Consider the following 18,009-nt stretch of genomic DNA (forward strand, 5'->3'; position numbering starts at 1 on the left):
TGTGAGTGTGAGAGCAGATTGATGTGTCTTTTTTTTTTTTTTTTTTGGTAGAGACAGAGTCTCACTTTATGGCTCTCGGTAGAGTGCCATGGCATCACACAGCTCACAGCAAACTCCAACTCCTGGGCTTAAGCGATTCTCTTGCCTCAGCCTCCCGAGTAGCTGGGATTACAGGTGCCCGCCACAATGCCCAGCTATTTTTTGGTTGCAGTTCAGACGGGGCAGGTTTGAACCCGCCACTCTCGGTATATGGGGCCGGCGCCCTACCGACTGAGCCACAGGCGCCGCCCAATTGATGTGCCTTTTTATCCCCCTCCTCCTGCTTTGAAATTTTTCTCTTTTATCATTCATTTTGATTAATTGATAGTTATTTTGCTTATGTTTAGTTCACTGAGCTTCTTGAATATGTGTTTACAATTTTAGAAAGTTTTATTATTTTCTATAATTTCTTCTCTCCTCCAAGACTCTAACTATACATATAATTAGACTACTTGATATTGCCTAATAGCTCATTAATATTATTTAAGTTATTTTTCTCTATTTCATTTTGCATAATGTCTATTGCTTTATCTTCAAGTTCACTACTCTTTTTTGCTACAATGTCTAATCTACTAATCCCATGTAGTATACTTTATTCCAAAGTGCTATAATTTTCATCTTTGTAAATTTAATTTGCACCTTTTTAAATATCTTCCATATCTCCACTTAACTTTTTAGACATATGGTCTATAGTTACATGATAATAACTGCTATGTCCTCATCTGTTAATTTTAACATCTGTATCAGCTATAAATGAATTTGGGTTGATTTTTCTCATTATAGGTTCTGTTTTTCTTCTTCTTTGCCTAACTACTAATTCTGATTGAGTGGCAGACATTGTGAATTTTACTTTGTTGGGTTCTGGAACTTTTTGTATTCCTATTAATATTCTTTGTTTTGTTTCTGTGCTTTGTTTGTGAGATACTTAAGTAACTTAGAAACAGTTTGATCCTTTCTGATCTTGCTTTTAAGATTTTTTAGTGGGGATCAGCAGAACATTTGCTTTGGCCCTAATTATTCCCCACTACTGACGCAAGATACCTCCGTGAATCACAAAGCTTTTTATGGTAGCTGGTGTAAGAAGCACTACTTGCAGACCTGTGTGAGCACTAAATACAGTTCTCTCTAAACCTTTCAAACGGCTCTCTCCCTGACCTTAGATAGCTTCCTTACATGTACTTGCTGATCTGTAGTCTCTGAATACTCATGGGGATTCTCTTTCAGGGGATTTTTTGACAGGGCTTTCCTCCCCAGTGCTCTGCCTGCAAATTCCTCCCTCCATTGTCTTCCTGTAAACTCAGCTCTGTATTCTTAACTCATGGAGTCTTCTAGGCTTCAAGCCATAGTCCAGAAACTCAAGAAAGTGAAGACAATCATGGAGCTCAGGGCATTTGTTCCTCTTTTGGTTAAAGACTATTGTCTTTCATTACTGATATCCAATATCTTAAGAGCTGTTCTTTTTTTCCCTTCCTTTTTTTGTTGTTGTTATTTCAGATAGGAGAGTAAATCCAATCCCCAATTACTCCATCTTGACTGAAAGTGCAAGTTCAAAGTCTATTTTTGAGAGAGAGGATCTCTCTCTGTAGCCCTGGCTAGAGTGCAGTTATCATAGTTCACTTTAACTTCCAACTCTTGAGCTCAAGTGATCCTCCTGCCTCAGTCTTTAGAATAGCTATCATTCCAGGTGTGCACAACCATGCCTAGCTAGTTTTTCCTCTGTTATTGTGCTCAGGTCGGTATCAAACTCCAAGCCTCAAGTGATCCTCCTGGCTAGGCCTCCCAAAATGCTAGGCAGGAGGAACCACCATGCTCCACCCTAATAGTATTTTTTTTTTTTTGGCAGTTTTTTGGCCGGGGCTGGGTTTGAGCCCACCACCTCCAGTATATGGAGCCAGTGCCCCACTCCTTTGAGCCACAGGCATTTTTAATAATAACTCAAACACAAATAAATATCTAACTGTGGGACAGTAACAATTATTACTTTAGTAAATTCTATTGTACTACCATTTCTTATTATGGATTTTCTTATTTTTAAAATCAGGGAGCTGGAAGACCCTTTCATATATATTTTATACTTTGACTATGAGGAAGATTTGAGAAAAGCTTACATATCATGCTATAGTGTGTGAACTAAAATAAAATTTTAAGCTCCCCCCACCCCTATGACTGAATGGGCCCCCTCTTGGCCATGGGTGTAACAGAAGCAAAGGCCTGAAAAAGAGCAAAAATGTTCTACAAACTGTCTCTTTAAAACCCCCTCACTCTTTTTGGAAATTAAACCTGTATTCCTGCCTGAGGCAGCAATGGGGGGGGGGGGGGGACTGTTTGTTCTTTGTACTGTAAGATAGTTCAAGGGATTGTGAGGGCAGGGCAGGGCAGGGCAGGGCAGAGGTCAGGAGACAACAATAGCCTGAAGCTGAAAACTCCCTTTAAAACTCTGTATTTCTGCTTAAAGGGGGAATTATGGTACTTTAGGACAAGAGTCTGCCATCCACCTCATCTGCTGGCAAATTAATTAACTTCCCTTTCCTTTTTCTCAAACCACGTACCCTCAAGTCTACATCTGGCCGCAGGAACAAATATCAAATTTTCAGTAATATGGAGACCCCAGAAATACCCTAACACTGAGTTGCTGGCCACAAGAAGAGAAGTCAGACATGCCTCCTCAAGCTCCCTTCCCTTTTTGGAATCTTTGTAACTCATTAACAGGCCTATGGCTAGGCAAGACAAAGCTTAAACCAAGCCTCCAGGTAATCAATTTACTTAACAGATCCTGTGAGCTGGAGTGTAAGTCCAGGGGGCTTATCTCTATTAACAGACATTCCAAGCCTTTGACAAAGCTTCATTTCTTTAACCAAGTATTAATCAAACAATCTTTAAACCCAACTATAATCTATCATTTCCTACTTGAGACAACCTGACTTTTGGGGCCCGACCAATATGCACCTTCCCTGTTTTAATTTATTATTTTATATTCTTGTCTCCCTGAAATTTGTAAAACCAAACTGTAATCCAACCATGGTGAGACCAATTGCTCAAGGATCCTGGCCATGGCTCTCTGGGCCATGGTCCTAAGAGAGGATACCCAGAAAAAGTGAGGTCTAAGAGAACAGAAGTCGTCTCAAAGAGATCCCAAGGATACACCTAGGAGGTCCTCCCTGCGGTGACTCAACTCTTAGGAATTTGTAGAAACTTAACTTCTTGGGACCTGGAAACTAAAGCTTTCTTCCACTTCTGTAAAAGCCTGCAGGAGCCAGCTTCTCCAGTGTGATTCAAACTGACCAATAAGAAAGGTACCCCTGGAGCAGCGCCTGTGGCTCAGTGAGTAGGGTGCCAACCCCATATACCCAGGGTGGTGGGTTCAAACCCAGCCTGGCCAAACTGCAACAAAAAAACAGCCGGGCGTTGTGGCGGGCACCTGTAGTCCCAGCTACTGGGGAGGCTGAGGCAAGAGAATCACCTAAGCCCAGGAGCTGGGGGTTGCTATGAGCTGTGACGGTACAGCACTCTACCAAGGGCAATAAAGTGTCTGTCTCTACAGAAAAAGAAAAAGAAAGGTACCCCTGGGCTGGAACTTTTTGACTAGAGATAGTAAGGAGAAGACTGAGCCAGTCCCATTTTGGGACTCTGGGTCTGCCACTGCTCCAGGGGCTGAAATAAAGCCCTTCCTCTTTTAAACATGGTGTTTGGGTGGGCCTCATCTTCCTGCAACATTTCCACATATTCAGCTCAGAATAAACCTCTTTAAATTATTTTGGGTAATAAGAGAGTTTGGGTAATTTTCTGTTGGCAAGTCACTCATTAAATATGACCATTGTTGGCTTTTTTTTTTTTTCAAGAAATTAGCCATGGAAGTTTCACAACAGTTCAGGTTTCCTGGACTCAAAGATGAACAGTTTAGGAATCATGAAATCGTAATTCAAAGTGTTTAACAATAAACTTCTGTATAAATTGCTTAAGGCCGTAACTCTTGTTATGTCATCCTCTCTAGGCTCCTACATTTCATCTATCATAAAGAATTTCTCCTATTCCTAAAGAATCTTCTTTCTGTCAAAGCTATCTTTGCTTATTAGTAACCACAGTAAATATCTGTTCAAGCCTTTACCTTATCACTCAAATGAATAGGCTATCTGTCTCTGCTATTTATCTCTTAAATCTATCTGGTTTATTGCCACCAGATTAAACTGTCTGAAATATTTTGATTTTACAATTTCCTTCTCACAAATCTTTTATTTCACTTCATTATTTTAGTATAAAAGTTAAAACTCTTTGTTATTAAGTTAAATTAGTCATATTTCTATATAGAATTTAATAGAAAGTATTATTTTAACTTACATCCTTGAATACTTACAAACACATCCATACTTCAATCTATTATACTTTTAAAGAAAAACCTCAAGACAGGTTTGAGGTTATCTTTTTTTCAAGACAGATAATTCCCCAGAGTTCCTATTTCTGAACCAAAACAAAAACCACCCCCCAAAACAAAACAAAAAAACCCCCACAAAACAAATTATCAGGTTTATCAAAGCATATGTCAAGATAACAGGTCACCCTTACCAGTGCTTGGCTGACATTTCCTCCAGTGGCTAGTGATTTGAAATGGCTGCTGTTGTAGACCAACTGAACTTCTGAGATTTCCACTGTTTCCAATTCCTCCTGAGTTTGCCGATCAATCACATGCAACTTCTCTACGCTATCTAAGAGCACAATTGTGCGTGAGTTTATCCACTGCAATTCAAGCACACAGCAAAATAAAAGTGAGACCCAACCCAAATCATCATTCCTTACAAGAAGAGAGCTTGGCCACTTAGTTAAATTACATTGAGGATCTTATAACTTTCATAGCAACACAATCAGTGACAGTCCAAAGAATAGTAGGTACACAAAAAACGACTGAGTTTTGATGGTGTTAAAATGACACATGGTATAAAAGAAGCCTAACACCTGTAACAAATAGATCATAAGGATATATTTGCTTTTACTTTTATTTTTTGAGACAGAGTCTCACTTTGTTGCCTTGGGTAGAGTACCCTGTCGTCATAGCTCACAGCAACCTCAAACTCTTAGGGTCAAGGGATCCTCTTGCCTCATCCTCCCAAGTAGCTGGGACTACAGGTGCCCACCACAACGCCCAGCTATTTTTTCTATTTTGAAAAACAAAGTAGGAAAGACACATTAATTTAGCCTTGTCCACTTTTATCACTGCTAGTTTTCAGGATACAAAAGTCACCTGGCTAAAAGAAAGAGAGAGAAGGAGAGACAAAGAACCTTCACAAGTTGATTATTCCTGAAAGTAGACCCTCACTATTAGTCAAGCTGACATTATTGTAAATAAGCCTTTTAAAGGTAATTTACAAAACAATGCAATTAACCATCACCTCCATGACAACACCAACAGCCTCACTGTTAGGAGAATGGCTACTTGTGGTTGGGGAAAAATTTTCCAGTGACAAACTTTAAAAGTAAAAGCACACGTAGTGAGAATAAGATGGGGTCAGGCTAGGTTGGACATGACACTGCTGTTCTGGTCATTTTAGGTCCTAAGTGACTTTCATCTCCAGTCATTCTTACTATTTTATAAATTTAGCTCCCAGCCTAAAGATGCCCACATTGAATAGTTTAGGAAGTAACTTTTGAATTAGAAATGTTGTAATAGGCTGTCACTGAGTTTTGCTGATTATTATTTAAAATAAGGGCTATTCTGGTTTTTGCTTTAGGAAGATTGATTTAGGAAATTAATTTTTGAATTGGAAATGTAATAGACTGTCACTGAGTTGTACTGTTTATTATTTAAAATGAGGGTTATTGTGGTCTATATTGTGAAACATTATGTATAAAACAATAATTTTGGAAATTGAAGGATAGTATTGGAGAGGCTACTTTCACTGACTGTTCTCCAGAATCATCTGCCCTGTCCCAGTCTCTGTATATTGGCTGACAGTGACAGGTGGCCAGACCCTCTTTGTCAGGTAACAAAAGTACTGCATCTCAAACAACTTAAACAGAAGTGATCATGACAAATTCTGTCAAACTGTGTCCAGCGATCAGACAAGGGGTTCTGGTGATGACAAAAACACTGGTCTCAGAAGAGTCGAACAAAATTATTTCATGAAATGTGCATGGAAAAAAGTATTATTTCTAAATCAATAATCTGTCTATATGTGAGTTTAAAATGCAATGTACAACTAAAATTAATGAATCATGCATTATAAAGAAAATATCTATTTCAGTTATACACTGGAAAATTATATATGTATTAGGAAAAAAACACTTTTAGTCCTTTTTTCTAGAAAGATGAGGCATTGTGGGTGGCGCCTGTGGCTCAGTGAGTAGGGCGCCGGCCCCATATGCCGAGGGTGGTGGGTTCAAACCCTGCCCTGGCCAAACTGCAACAACAAAAAAATAGCCAGGCATTGTGGCGGGCGCCTGTAGTCCCAGCTGCTCGGGAGGCTGAGGCAAGAGAATCACATAAGCCCAAGAGCTGAAGGTTGCTGTGAGCCGTGTGACACCACGGCACTCTACCGAGGGCGGTAAAAGTGAGACTCTGTCTCTACAAAAAAAAAAGAAAGATGAGGCATTGCCTGTGCACTAAGAATAAAATCCTAAGCCCTCTACTAACTGAATGGACCTCCTTCAGCTAAGGGGACCCTAGAAAGAGCTTAAAACTGAGCTCCCAGCCAATATGGTATAGGAGTGAGGAAGCACAATTAGATGTGTATGATTTCCCTCCATAAATATTCATGACTCCTCCTATGGCTTGTGGATATGTATATTTGCCTACCCTGTTCAGTATAAAATCCTGTTCCCTTTAGTCTCTTCTTTAAAGAGACTAAAATCACATTGAGAGAGGATACCCGAGAAGGGTGAGGTCTAGAAGAACAGGTCTTCTCAAGGAGACCAGAAGGATACACCTGCAGTGTCCTCGCCATAGTGACTCAGCTCTTGGGAATTTGTAAACTTAACTTCCCAAAACTTGGAAATTTCCAAGTTCTGTAAAATCCTGCAGTTTTATAGGGGCTGGAATAGCATCTCTCGCTTGATTCAAACTGGCCAATGAAAAGGGTACCTGTGGGGTGGAATTTTTGACTGTCAATAAAAAGGGAAAGACCAAGGCAGTCGGAGAGCGCAGCCATTTGGAATTCTTCTATGCCATAAGCTCCCGGCTGGTGAATAAAACCTTTCCTCTCATAAACGTGGTGTTTGGGTGCTCTTTCTCTCCGTTGGGCCTTGTCTTCCTGCAACAACATATGCCTGGCCTCTGGTCTGGTCTCCACTTCCCAATCTGTTGGAATGGGCACCCACCAGGTTGCTACCCAATGTAAGAAATAAAGCTCTCCTCTTTCCAAAGTATAAACCTTGTTAATATTTTTTTTTAGTTTTTAGGGTTGCCTATATTCCTGAATATATGGAATGTTTCTCTGAATATCAGATATTGAGGTCCTAAAAGCATTAATCACAGAAGCCCATAAATACTGCAAGAATACTATTCTCAAATTAACACCTATTAGAAAAAGAAATAACAAAATTGAATACAAAAAGAAATCTCTCTTTTTTTTTTTTTTATTGTTGGGGATTCATTGAGGGTACAATAAGCCAGTTACACTGATTGCAATTGTTAGGTAAAGTCCCTCTTGCAATCATGTCTTGCCCCCATAAAGTGTGACACACACTAAGGCCCCACCCCCCTCCCTCCCTCCATCCCTCTTTCTGCTTCCCCCCCCCATAACCTTAATTGTCATTAATTGTCCTCATATCAAGATTGAGTACATAGGATTCATGCTTCTCCATTCTTGTGATGCTTTACTAAGAATAATGTCTTCCACTTCCATCCAGGTTAATACAAAGGATGTAAAGTCTCCATTTTTTTTAATGGCTGAATAGTATTCCATGGTATACATATACCACAGCTTGTTAATCCATTCCTGGGTTGGTGGGCATTTAGGCTGTTTCCACATTTTGGCGATTGTAAATTGAGCTGCAATAAACAGTCTAGTACAAGTGTCCTTATGATAAAAGGATTTCTTTCCTTCTGGGTAGATGCCCAAAATGGGATTGCAGGATCGAATGGGAGGTCTAGGTTGAGTGCTTTGAGGTTTCTCCATACTTCCTTCCAGAAAGGTTGTACTAGTTTGCAGTCCCACCAGCAGTGTAAAAGTGTTCCCTTCTCTCCACATCCACGCCAGCATCTGCAGTTTTGAGATTTTGTGATGTGGGCCATTCTCACTGGGGTTAGATGATATCTCAAGGATGTTTTGATTTGCATTTCTCTAATATATAGAGATGATGAACACTTTTTCATGTGTTTGTTAGCCATTTGTCGTCTTTAGAGAAAGTTCTATTCATGTCTCTTGCCCATTGATATACGGGATTGTTGGCTTTTTTCATGTGGATTAATTTGAGTTCTCTATAGATCCTGGTTATCAAGCTTTTGTCTGATTCAAAATATGCAAATATCCTTTCCCATTGTGTGGGTTGTCTCTTTGCTTTGGTTATTGTCTCCTTAGCCGTACAGAAGCTTTTCAGTTTAATGAAGTCCCATTTGTTTACTTTTGTTGTTGTTGCAATTGCCATGGCAGTCTTCTTCATGAAGTCTTCCCCCAGGCCAATTTCTTCCAGTGTTTTTCCTATGCTTTCTTGGAGGATTTTTATTGTTTCATGCTTTAAATTTAAGTCCTTTATCCATCTTGAGTCAATTTTTGTGAGTGGGGAAAGGTGTGGGTCCAGTTTCAGTCTTTTACATGTAGACATCCAGTTCTCCCAACACCATTTATTGAATAGGGAGTCTTTCCCCCAAGGTAAGTTCTTGTTTGGTTTATCAAAGATTAGGTGGTTGTAAGATGTTAGTTTCATTTCTTGGTGTTCAATTAGATTCCAAGTGTCTATGTCTCTGTTTTTGTGCCAGTACCATGCTGTCTTGAGCACTATGGCTTTGTAGTACAGACTAAAATCTGGTATGCTGATGCCCCCAGCTTTACTTTTGTTACTAAGAACTGCCTTAGCTATACGGGGTTTTTTCCGGTTCCACACAAAACGCAGAATCATTTTCTCCAAATCTGGAAAGTACAATGTCGGTATTCTGATAGGAATGGCATTGAATAGGTAGATTGCTTTGGGAAGTATAGACATTTTAACAATGTTGATTCTTCCCATCCATGAGCATGGTATGTTCTTCCATTTGTTAATATCCTCTGCTATTTCCTTTCTGAGGAGTTCATAGTTTTCTTTATAGAGGTCCTTCACCTCCTTCGTTAGGTATATTCCTAGGTATTTCATTTTCTTTGAAACTATGGTGAAGGGAGTTGTGTCTTTAATTAGCTTCTCATCTTGACTGTTATTGGTGTACACAAAGGCTACTGACTTGTGGACATTGATTTTATATCCTGAAACATTACTGTATTTTTTGATGACTTCTAGGAGTCTTGTGGTTGAGTCTTTGGGGTTCTCTAAGTATAAGATCATGTCGTCAGCAAAGAGGGAGAGTTTGACCTCCTCTGCTCCCATTTGGATTCCCTTTATTTCCTTGTCTTGCCTAATTGTATTAGCTAGAACTTCCAGCACTATGTTGAATAGTAAAGGTGACAGAGGACAACCTTGTCTGGTTCCAGTTCTAAGAGGAAAAGCTTTCAGTTTTACTCCATTCAGTAAAATATTGGCTGTGGGTTTGTCATAGATAGCTTCAATCAGTTTTAGAAATGTGCCACCTATGCCTATACTCTTCAGTGTTCTAATTAGAAAAGGATGCTGGATTTTATCAAATGCTTTTTCTGCATCTATTGAGAGGATCATGTGATGTTTATTTTTGCCTCTGTTAATATGGTGGATAACGTTTATGGACTTGCGTATGTTAAACCAGCCTTGCATCCCTGGGATGAAGCCTACTTGATCATGATGAATGACTTTTTTGATGATAAGCTGTAATCTATTGGCTAGGATTTTGTTGAGAATTTTTCCGTCTATATTCATGAGTGAGATTGGTCTGAAATTCTCCTTTTTGTTTGGGTCTTTTCCTGGTTTTGGTATCAGGGTGATGTTTGCTTCATAGAATGTGTTGGGGAAGATTCCTTCTTCCTCAGTTTTTTGGAATAATTTCTGCAGTACAGGAATAAGCTCTTCCTTGAAGGTTTGATAGAATTCCGGAGTGAAGCCATCTGGACCAGGGCATTTTTTAGTTGGAAGCTTTTTTATTGTTTCTTTGATCTCAGTGCTTGAAATTGGTCTGTTCAGGAGGTCTATTTCTTCCTGGCTAAGTCTAGGGAGAGGGTGTGATTCCAAATATTGATCCATTTCCTTCACATTGTCAAATTTCTGGGCATAGAGTTTCTGGTAGTATTCAGAGATGATCTCTTGTATCTCTGTGGGATCAGTTGTTATTTCCCCTTTATCGTTTCTGATTGAGGTTACTAGAGATTTTACTTTTCTATTTCTAGTTAGTCTGGCCAATGGTTTATCTATTTTATTTATTTTTTCAAAAAACCAACTCCTTGTTTCATTAATTTTCTGAATGATTCTTTTGTTTTCAATTTCATTGATCTCTGATTTGATTTTGGATATTTCTTTTCTTCTACTGAGTTTAGGCTTAGATTGTTCTTCTTTTTCCAATTCCATAAGATCTCTTGTGAGATTGTTGATGTGCTCTCTTTCTGTTTTTCGAATGTAGGCATCTAAAGCGATGAATTTTCCTCTCAAAACTGCTTTTGCAGTATCCCACAGGTTTTGGTAGCTTGTGTCTTCATTGTTGTTATGCTCAAGGAAGTTAATGATTTCCTGTTTTATTTCTTCCTACACCCATCTGTTATTCAACAGAAGATTGTTTAATTTCCATGCCTTTGGGTGGGGTCGAGCATTTTTGTTAGAGTTGAGTTCCACCTTTAGTGCCTTATGGTCTGAGAAGATACAAGGTAAAATTTCAGTTCTTTTGATTCTGTTGATATTTGTTTTGTGTCCCAGGATATGATCAATTTTGGAGAATGTTCCATGGGGTGATAAGAAGAATGTATATTCTTTGTCTTTGGGGTGGAGTGTTCTATATGCGTCTATCAAGCATAGTTGGTCTAAGGTCTCGTTTAAATCTCTTATATCTTTGTTTAATTTCTGTTTAGAGGATCTGTCCAGCTCTGTAAGAGGTGTGTTAAAGTCCCCTGTTATGATGGTATTATCAGATATCATATTGATCAGACTGAGTAAGGTCTGCTTCAAGAATCTGGGAGCATTTAAATTGGGTGCATATATATTTAGAATTGAAATGTCTTCTTGTTGTAGTTTTCCCTTGACCAATATAAAGTGACCATCTTTGTCTTTTTTGACTTTAGTTGCTTTAAATCCACATGTATCTGAAAATAAGATTGCAACTCCTCTTTTCTTCTGAATTCCATTTGCCTGAAAAACTGTCTTCCAACCCTTGACTCGGAGCTTTAATTTGTCTTTTGAAGCCAGGTGTGTTTCTTGCAGACAGCAAATGGATGGCTCGTGTTTTTTAATCCAGACAGCCAATCTATGTCTCTTCAGTGGGGAATTCAAGCCATTAACATTTATGGAGATAACTGATAAGTGTGGTAGTATTCTATTCGTCTTATTTGGTGAGAGTCCATTGCTTAGTTTTATCTTTTGCATCAGTGTGGAGGTTAGGTTCTGTCCTTTGATTTCTGAGTCCTTACTTTGCTGCTGATCCATTGTGGTGGTCAGTGTGCAGAACAGGTTGAAGTATTTCCTGTAGAGCTGGTCTTGTTGTGGCGAATTTCCTCAATGTTTGTATATCCGTAAATGATTTGATTTCTCCGTCAATTTTGAAGCTTAGCTTAGCAGGGTACAGAATTCTGGGTTGGAAATTGTTCTGTTTAAGTAGATTAAAGGTAGATGACCCTTGTCTTCTTGCTTGGAAAGTTTCATTAGAGAAGTCTGCGGTCACTCTGATGGATTTGCCCCTGTAGGTCAACTGGCGCTTACTCCTGGCAGCTTGCAGAATCTTTTCTTTTGTCTTGACTTTGGACAGGTTCATCACAGTGTGTCTTGGAGAAGCTCGGTTAGAGTTGAGGCGACCTGGGGTCCGATATCCCTCTGAAAGCAGTGTGTCAGAATCTTTGGTGATGTTTGGGAAATTTTCATTTATAATATTCTCTAGTATGGCTTCCATTCCTCTGGGGCATTCTTCTTCCCCTTCTGGAATTCCTATAACTCGTATGTTGGAACGCTTCATAAAGTCCCATAATTCTGACAGTGAACGTTCTGCTTTCTCTCTCTTCTTTTCTGCCTCTTTTACTATCTGAGTTATCTCAAAAATTTTGTCTTCTACCTCTGAAATTCTTTCTTCTGCATGGTCTAACCTGTTGCTGATACTTTCCATTGCATCTTTAAGTTCCCTGATTGACTGTTTCATTTCCTTCAGCTCTGCTATATCCTTTTTATATTCTTCATATCGTTCATCTCTGATTTGATTCTGTTTTTGGATTTCCTTTTGGTTATTTTCCACTTTATTGGCAGTTTCCTTCATTGTTTCCATCATTTCTTTCATTGTTTTCAACATGTGTATTCTAAATTCCCTTTCTGTCATTCCTAACATTTCTGTATAGGTGGAATCCTCTGCAGTAGCTACCTCATGGTCCCTTGGCGGGGTTGTTCTGGACTGGTTCTTCATGTTGCCTGGAGTTTTCTGCTGATTCTTCCTCATGAGTGATTTCTTTTATCTGTTTCCTTGCCCTAATTTTCCTTTCACTTCCTATTGCTCTTTAAGTTCTTGTGCCTGTGGAAGTTGTGGGCGGGTTTAGAAGGATTGAACACACGCGACCACTTGCCGGTTTTCCACTGTTTTAGTCCTCCTCTTGGGGTCCAGAAGTCTCTCGCTGACTCCCTGTATGCTCATAGGAGTGATGATAGGCAGTTCCCACCAGCCAGAGATGCCTAGAATCCTATCTCTCCAGACTCACGGTGCCCAGATGCAAGGAAGCTGTTACTCGGCTGCCATCTTGCTCCGCCTCCAGCCCAAGCTGACTTTAAAACTCACCCCTTGCTCCTGTCCACCTTCACCACAGTGTGCTGTGAGCAGGGTACAGACCCAGTGCCACATGCCCCAGGGTGTCTGTGCCCACTCGAAATCTCTCTTTTTTTAAGCCAAGAAGTTGCTCGGGACTGAGATGAATAGCACAGAGAGAACTCTGCAAAGTTTTAAGCCACAAAAAAAGAAGAGGTTACACAAACAAGACCAAAGGGCCAGTAAGGACAAGCTCAGAAATACAAAAATGTTTTACAGAGAAAGCAGGGCAATAATCCTTAAGAAACCCACCTAAATTCTTTGAAACCCAAACTCCCTTTCGACATAAGGCTAAAAGGCAATAATTATATGACATCACATCAAACTCAGACTTCATTCAATACAAGCAGGACTTCACTTCTATCCATAATTTATATGATTTTAAAGGTCATGGTTCATGGAAAAATCCTGGAAGATTTAGTACACCATGAATTCAGAACAATTACATAAAATAAATAGGGATATTTAATTTGAATAATACTCACAGTAAAGTTGATGAGGTCGTAGTACAGGTGAAGATGCTTTTGCTTTGTAACATGTATTGCTCCAGATTCATCTCTCTTAACCTGATGATGAAATAAAAACAATCCAAATATTATCTATTCTTTGAGTAATTTTTTTAGGTACTTAATTATATTCCACCTAGAGCAGAGCACGATTCTCATTCAGTACGGCTAGGCCAAAAGTATTACTAATTAAAGAAACTATTATACAAATTGAAAACATCATTTACTCCACATTTATACCAAAATCCAAGGCATTGTCGGCTAGTGGTCTAGTTGGTATTAATATAATTTTGACTCTGTCATAATTCAGAACAAACTAATTTTATCACATCAATGACTATAGTTAGCTAGAGTTAAAGTATGAAATGGGATTGGTGACATGGTATGATGAGGTCAAATAAAGTTCATTTAAAAAAAGACATTAAGTTACAAAACTAGACTTTTTTGAATTATATCATTATAGTTCAAATAGCCCAAACTTTCCCAATAGAATTTCCTATCAGCATAATATTTATATATGTATACATATATACTCAGTGAACCTCAATCATTCTTATCATTTGCTTTCTCCACTTCTGCTCCATGGAAATAGAACACTGAAGAAAGATAAAGCAGAAGATACCTTTCACCTGAAATTCATGACATTCAATGCAACCTGGGCTGGGCGGCGCCTGTGGCTCAGTCGGTAAGGCGCCGGCCCCATATATCGAGGGTGGCGGGTTCAAACCTGACCCCGGCCAAACTGCAACAAAAAAAAAAAAAAAAAGCCAGGCGTTGTGGCGGGCGCCTGTAGTCCCAGCTACTCGAGAGGCTGAGGCAAGAGAATCGCGTAAGCCCAGGAGTTGGAGGTTGCTATGAGCTGTGTGAGGTCACGGCACTCCACTGAGGGCCATAAAGTGAGACTCTGTCTCTACCAAAAAAAAAAAATGCAACCTGGGTTTTCTTGTGCACTCTCTGTGGTGGTGGTCTAGGTGTCCTTCCCTTTAATTCTCAATTCCTCTTTGCCTTCTAACCCCATCATTTATAGTGCTGATGTCACCTGATACTTTATCAAAAAAGTGGGATCACTTAATGAGGACCCTTCATGTAGTTCCATCTTCACTAAATTGCATCCCCCACAAGAAAGAACATTCTGGTAAAATGATCACGGCATTTAGAGCTACGTTTTTAAGTTTCACTACTACAGCTGTGTGAACAAGGGCAATCACTTATTCATTCTCAGTTACCTCACATGTGAAACAAACATCAGATAACACAGGTGGGAATGCAAACTAATACCTTCCTTTTGGAAAGATGTTTGAAGATCACTTAGGGATCTAAAAATAGACTTGCCATTCCAATCCTATAATTCCTCTACTAGGTATATATCCAGAGGACCAAAAATCACTTTATAACAAAGATATTTGCACCAGAATGTTTATTGCAGCCCAATTCATAATTGCTAAGTCATGAAGAAGCCCAAGTGCCCACTGACCCATGAATGGATCAATAAATTGTGGTATGTATACACCATGGAATATTATGCAGCCTTAAAAAAGATGGAGACTTTACCTCTTTATTCTTCTTAGCAAAGTATCTCAAGAATGGAAGAAAAAGTATCCAATGTACTGAGCCCTACTATGAAACCAATTTATTGCTTTCATATGAAAGCTATAACCCAACTATAGCCCAAGGAGAAGGGGAAAGAGGAGAGGGAGGGGAGCGGACTGGGGAAGATGGGTGGAGAGAGAGTAATTGGTGGAAACACACTACAGTGCATTTTACAAGGGTACACATTAAATTTACTAAGTGTAGCGTATAAATGTCTTAACACAATAACTAAGAAAATGTGGTAAAGGCTATGTTAACCAGTTTGATGAAAATATTTCAAATGGTATATAAAACCAGCACATTGTACCCCATAATTGCATTAATGTACACAGCTAAGATTTAATAAAAAAAAAAAAAGATAGCACCAAATTGTTCCATACATTGTATATGTTGCAATAGTATTTCATAAACTGGAAAGATCAATGCTAAGATTATCTATTCCTCTAAGATTTTCTAAGTCAGTGCTAAAAAAAAAATCACATCACCTGTACATACAGTTATGCATCATTTAATAATGGGGACATGATCTGAGAAATGTGTCCTTAGCAATTTCATCATTGTACAAACATCACAGAATGTGATTACACAAACTTAGATGATATAGCCTACTACATACCTAATATGGTATAGTCTATTCCTCCTAGGTTACATACCTGTACGGCATGTTATGGCCCTGGATACCATAGGCAACTATAACACAATGGTAAGTATTTATGTATCTAAACATAGAAAAGGTACAATAAAAATAAGGTGTCATAATTTTATGAGAACACTGTTGCGTATATACATGGCCCGTCACTAAGCAAAATGTCATACACACATGACGTACACCTATCCTACTCCTCTCCATCGCTGTTCAATGTTACCCCTTCCTACATAGCATATTTAATCACTCCTAAAAAGCCTTTCCTTTTGATCTCAAGCATGGTTTTCACTTTTCTACTTTCAAATAAAACATTTTATAAAAACTCTTTCCTCCATTTACTTTTTAAAGATATCATTTAGCCATATTTTCTCTCTTACAACCAAACCTTGTCTGTTATGAGTTTGTTCATCAAGATACCCATTTCTTTAAAAAGGCTCTACAATCTAGCTTCTATCCTAGTCCACTGATAATCAGTTCTCTGAAAAGTTTCTAAGAAACTACTTCTTGATATGTTCAGTGGTCATTATCTTCCTTGATCTTACTCTAGCATTGTCATTACCCCAAAATTGATATTGTCCCAGAGGCCTTCTTGCTTTGTCTTCTGTGTGACCCCATACTGCCCTATTTCCCTTCCTACCTCTGTTCCCTTTACAGGAATATACTTTCCTACTCTTCTTTTTTCTCTCCCTTGCACAGGGTCCACCAAGATTATGATGGTCACGCTTTTGAATTTCAGAGCTTCAACTACCTTCTCTATCCTGGAATTCTTGTTTGCACTCTAGACCTAGACTGCCATCTGCTTATAGGACATCCCCTGATACCACACTTGAGAGTCCCACCTTCACTTCCAACTCAACATATTGAAATCTTCCATATTATCCTCTCCCCAAATAATTTCCCTCAATTATTTCTTGATTCTAATATGCAAATTCAGAAATGTGATGTTTTGTTCATGTCTTTTAGTACCTAGAACCAATACAATGAGAAGCCTTATCTTTCTCTCAAGGTATCATCAGTTAACTCTCATTACAACCAACCAATTTTGTCTAAGCATCTCCTACCTGCTTCATTACATGAGAAAAATCTTCAATTGCACCCCACTTTCAAAAATGCATTATTTTGCTACTTCTAGACGGATCTTCCTAAAATAGCACTTTAATCTCATCTTTATTACCAAAGAACCTGTGATGCCTCATTATACAGAAAGTGCCAAAACAATGTATATACATTTTAATGAAGGAAAAAACTATATTAAAATGTAATACTCAAGTCACATTTGACTTCTGCAATCATAAGATATATAAGATACAATATACAAGATAACAAATATTATTGGTACATATTGAGTATTACAATTTTAATATGGTTTTTTCCTTTCTTAAAATGTGTACACATTTTTTGACACCGTCTGTATAATCTAGATCAAGGGTTAATGCACTTTTTCTGTAAAGGGCCACAAAGTAAATATTTTAGGCTCCGTAGACCATGTAGTAGTCACTGTCACAATTTGACAACTCTACCACTGTAGTAAAAAAGCAACTGTAAATAATATATAAACAAGAAGGCATGACTGTGTTGCAATAAGACTTACATATACAGAAACGGATGGGTAGCCAGATTTGGCTCATGGGCCATAGTTTATGGACCCCTAATCTGGATCCACCCCACACACTCAATTTTATTTTCCACCACAGGTGTCTCCCTGGCATTAATTCTATAAACATTTGTTAAGCATCTACCATAGACAAACACTGCCCTAGTGGCTAGAATCATAACACTAGAGTTGGTCTCTGGACTTTCATTATAGTGAGGAATAAAAAACAGCAGAAAGTGCTCAGTGCTGTCAAAGGAGAAGGTCTTAACACCTCCATGCATGTGGCAGGAGGCACTGACTTAGTCCAGGTCCTCAGGTGAAGCAATGTTAATCATGAGCAAGAACACAGTGGACCAGAGCACAGAGCTTTCCTCTATGAGACAGCCTCAGGGCATTGAGGCCAGAGACTAGTTAGAAAGCTAAAGCAGAATCCAGGCTGGAAACATAACGTGGCTTAGACTAGGGAAACAGCCATGGAGGAGACAAAAAGAGAGAAAGTCAAGAGATTCTGGAGGGAGAGTCAACAGGACTTGGTGATGAAGCACACGTGAAAAGAAAAAGGGTAAACTAAAAGACCGACTCTTAGGTTTCTGGCTGGAAAAGCGAG

The 18,009-nt window shown here is 38.9% G+C and overlaps 1 protein-coding gene across 1 annotated transcript in view; it reads right to left on the reverse strand.

The window, feature by feature from the left end:
* Window positions 1-18,009, reverse strand: part of VPS8 (VPS8 subunit of CORVET complex) — a 329,884-nt gene that overhangs the window by 246,181 nt on the left and 65,694 nt on the right. Inside the window, exons 15-16 of the mRNA XM_053565122.1 lie at window positions 13,552-13,632; window positions 4,600-4,770 (exon numbers count right to left, since the gene is read on the reverse strand). Of these exons, the coding sequence (XP_053421097.1) occupies window positions 4,600-4,770; window positions 13,552-13,632 (252 nt within the window). The remainder of the gene's footprint in view (window positions 1-4,599; window positions 4,771-13,551; window positions 13,633-18,009) is intronic.

The sequence above is a fragment of the Nycticebus coucang genome, chromosome 16 (genome assembly GCF_027406575.1).
Source record: "Nycticebus coucang isolate mNycCou1 chromosome 16, mNycCou1.pri, whole genome shotgun sequence".
Taxonomy (NCBI): Eukaryota; Metazoa; Chordata; class Mammalia; order Primates; family Lorisidae; genus Nycticebus; species Nycticebus coucang.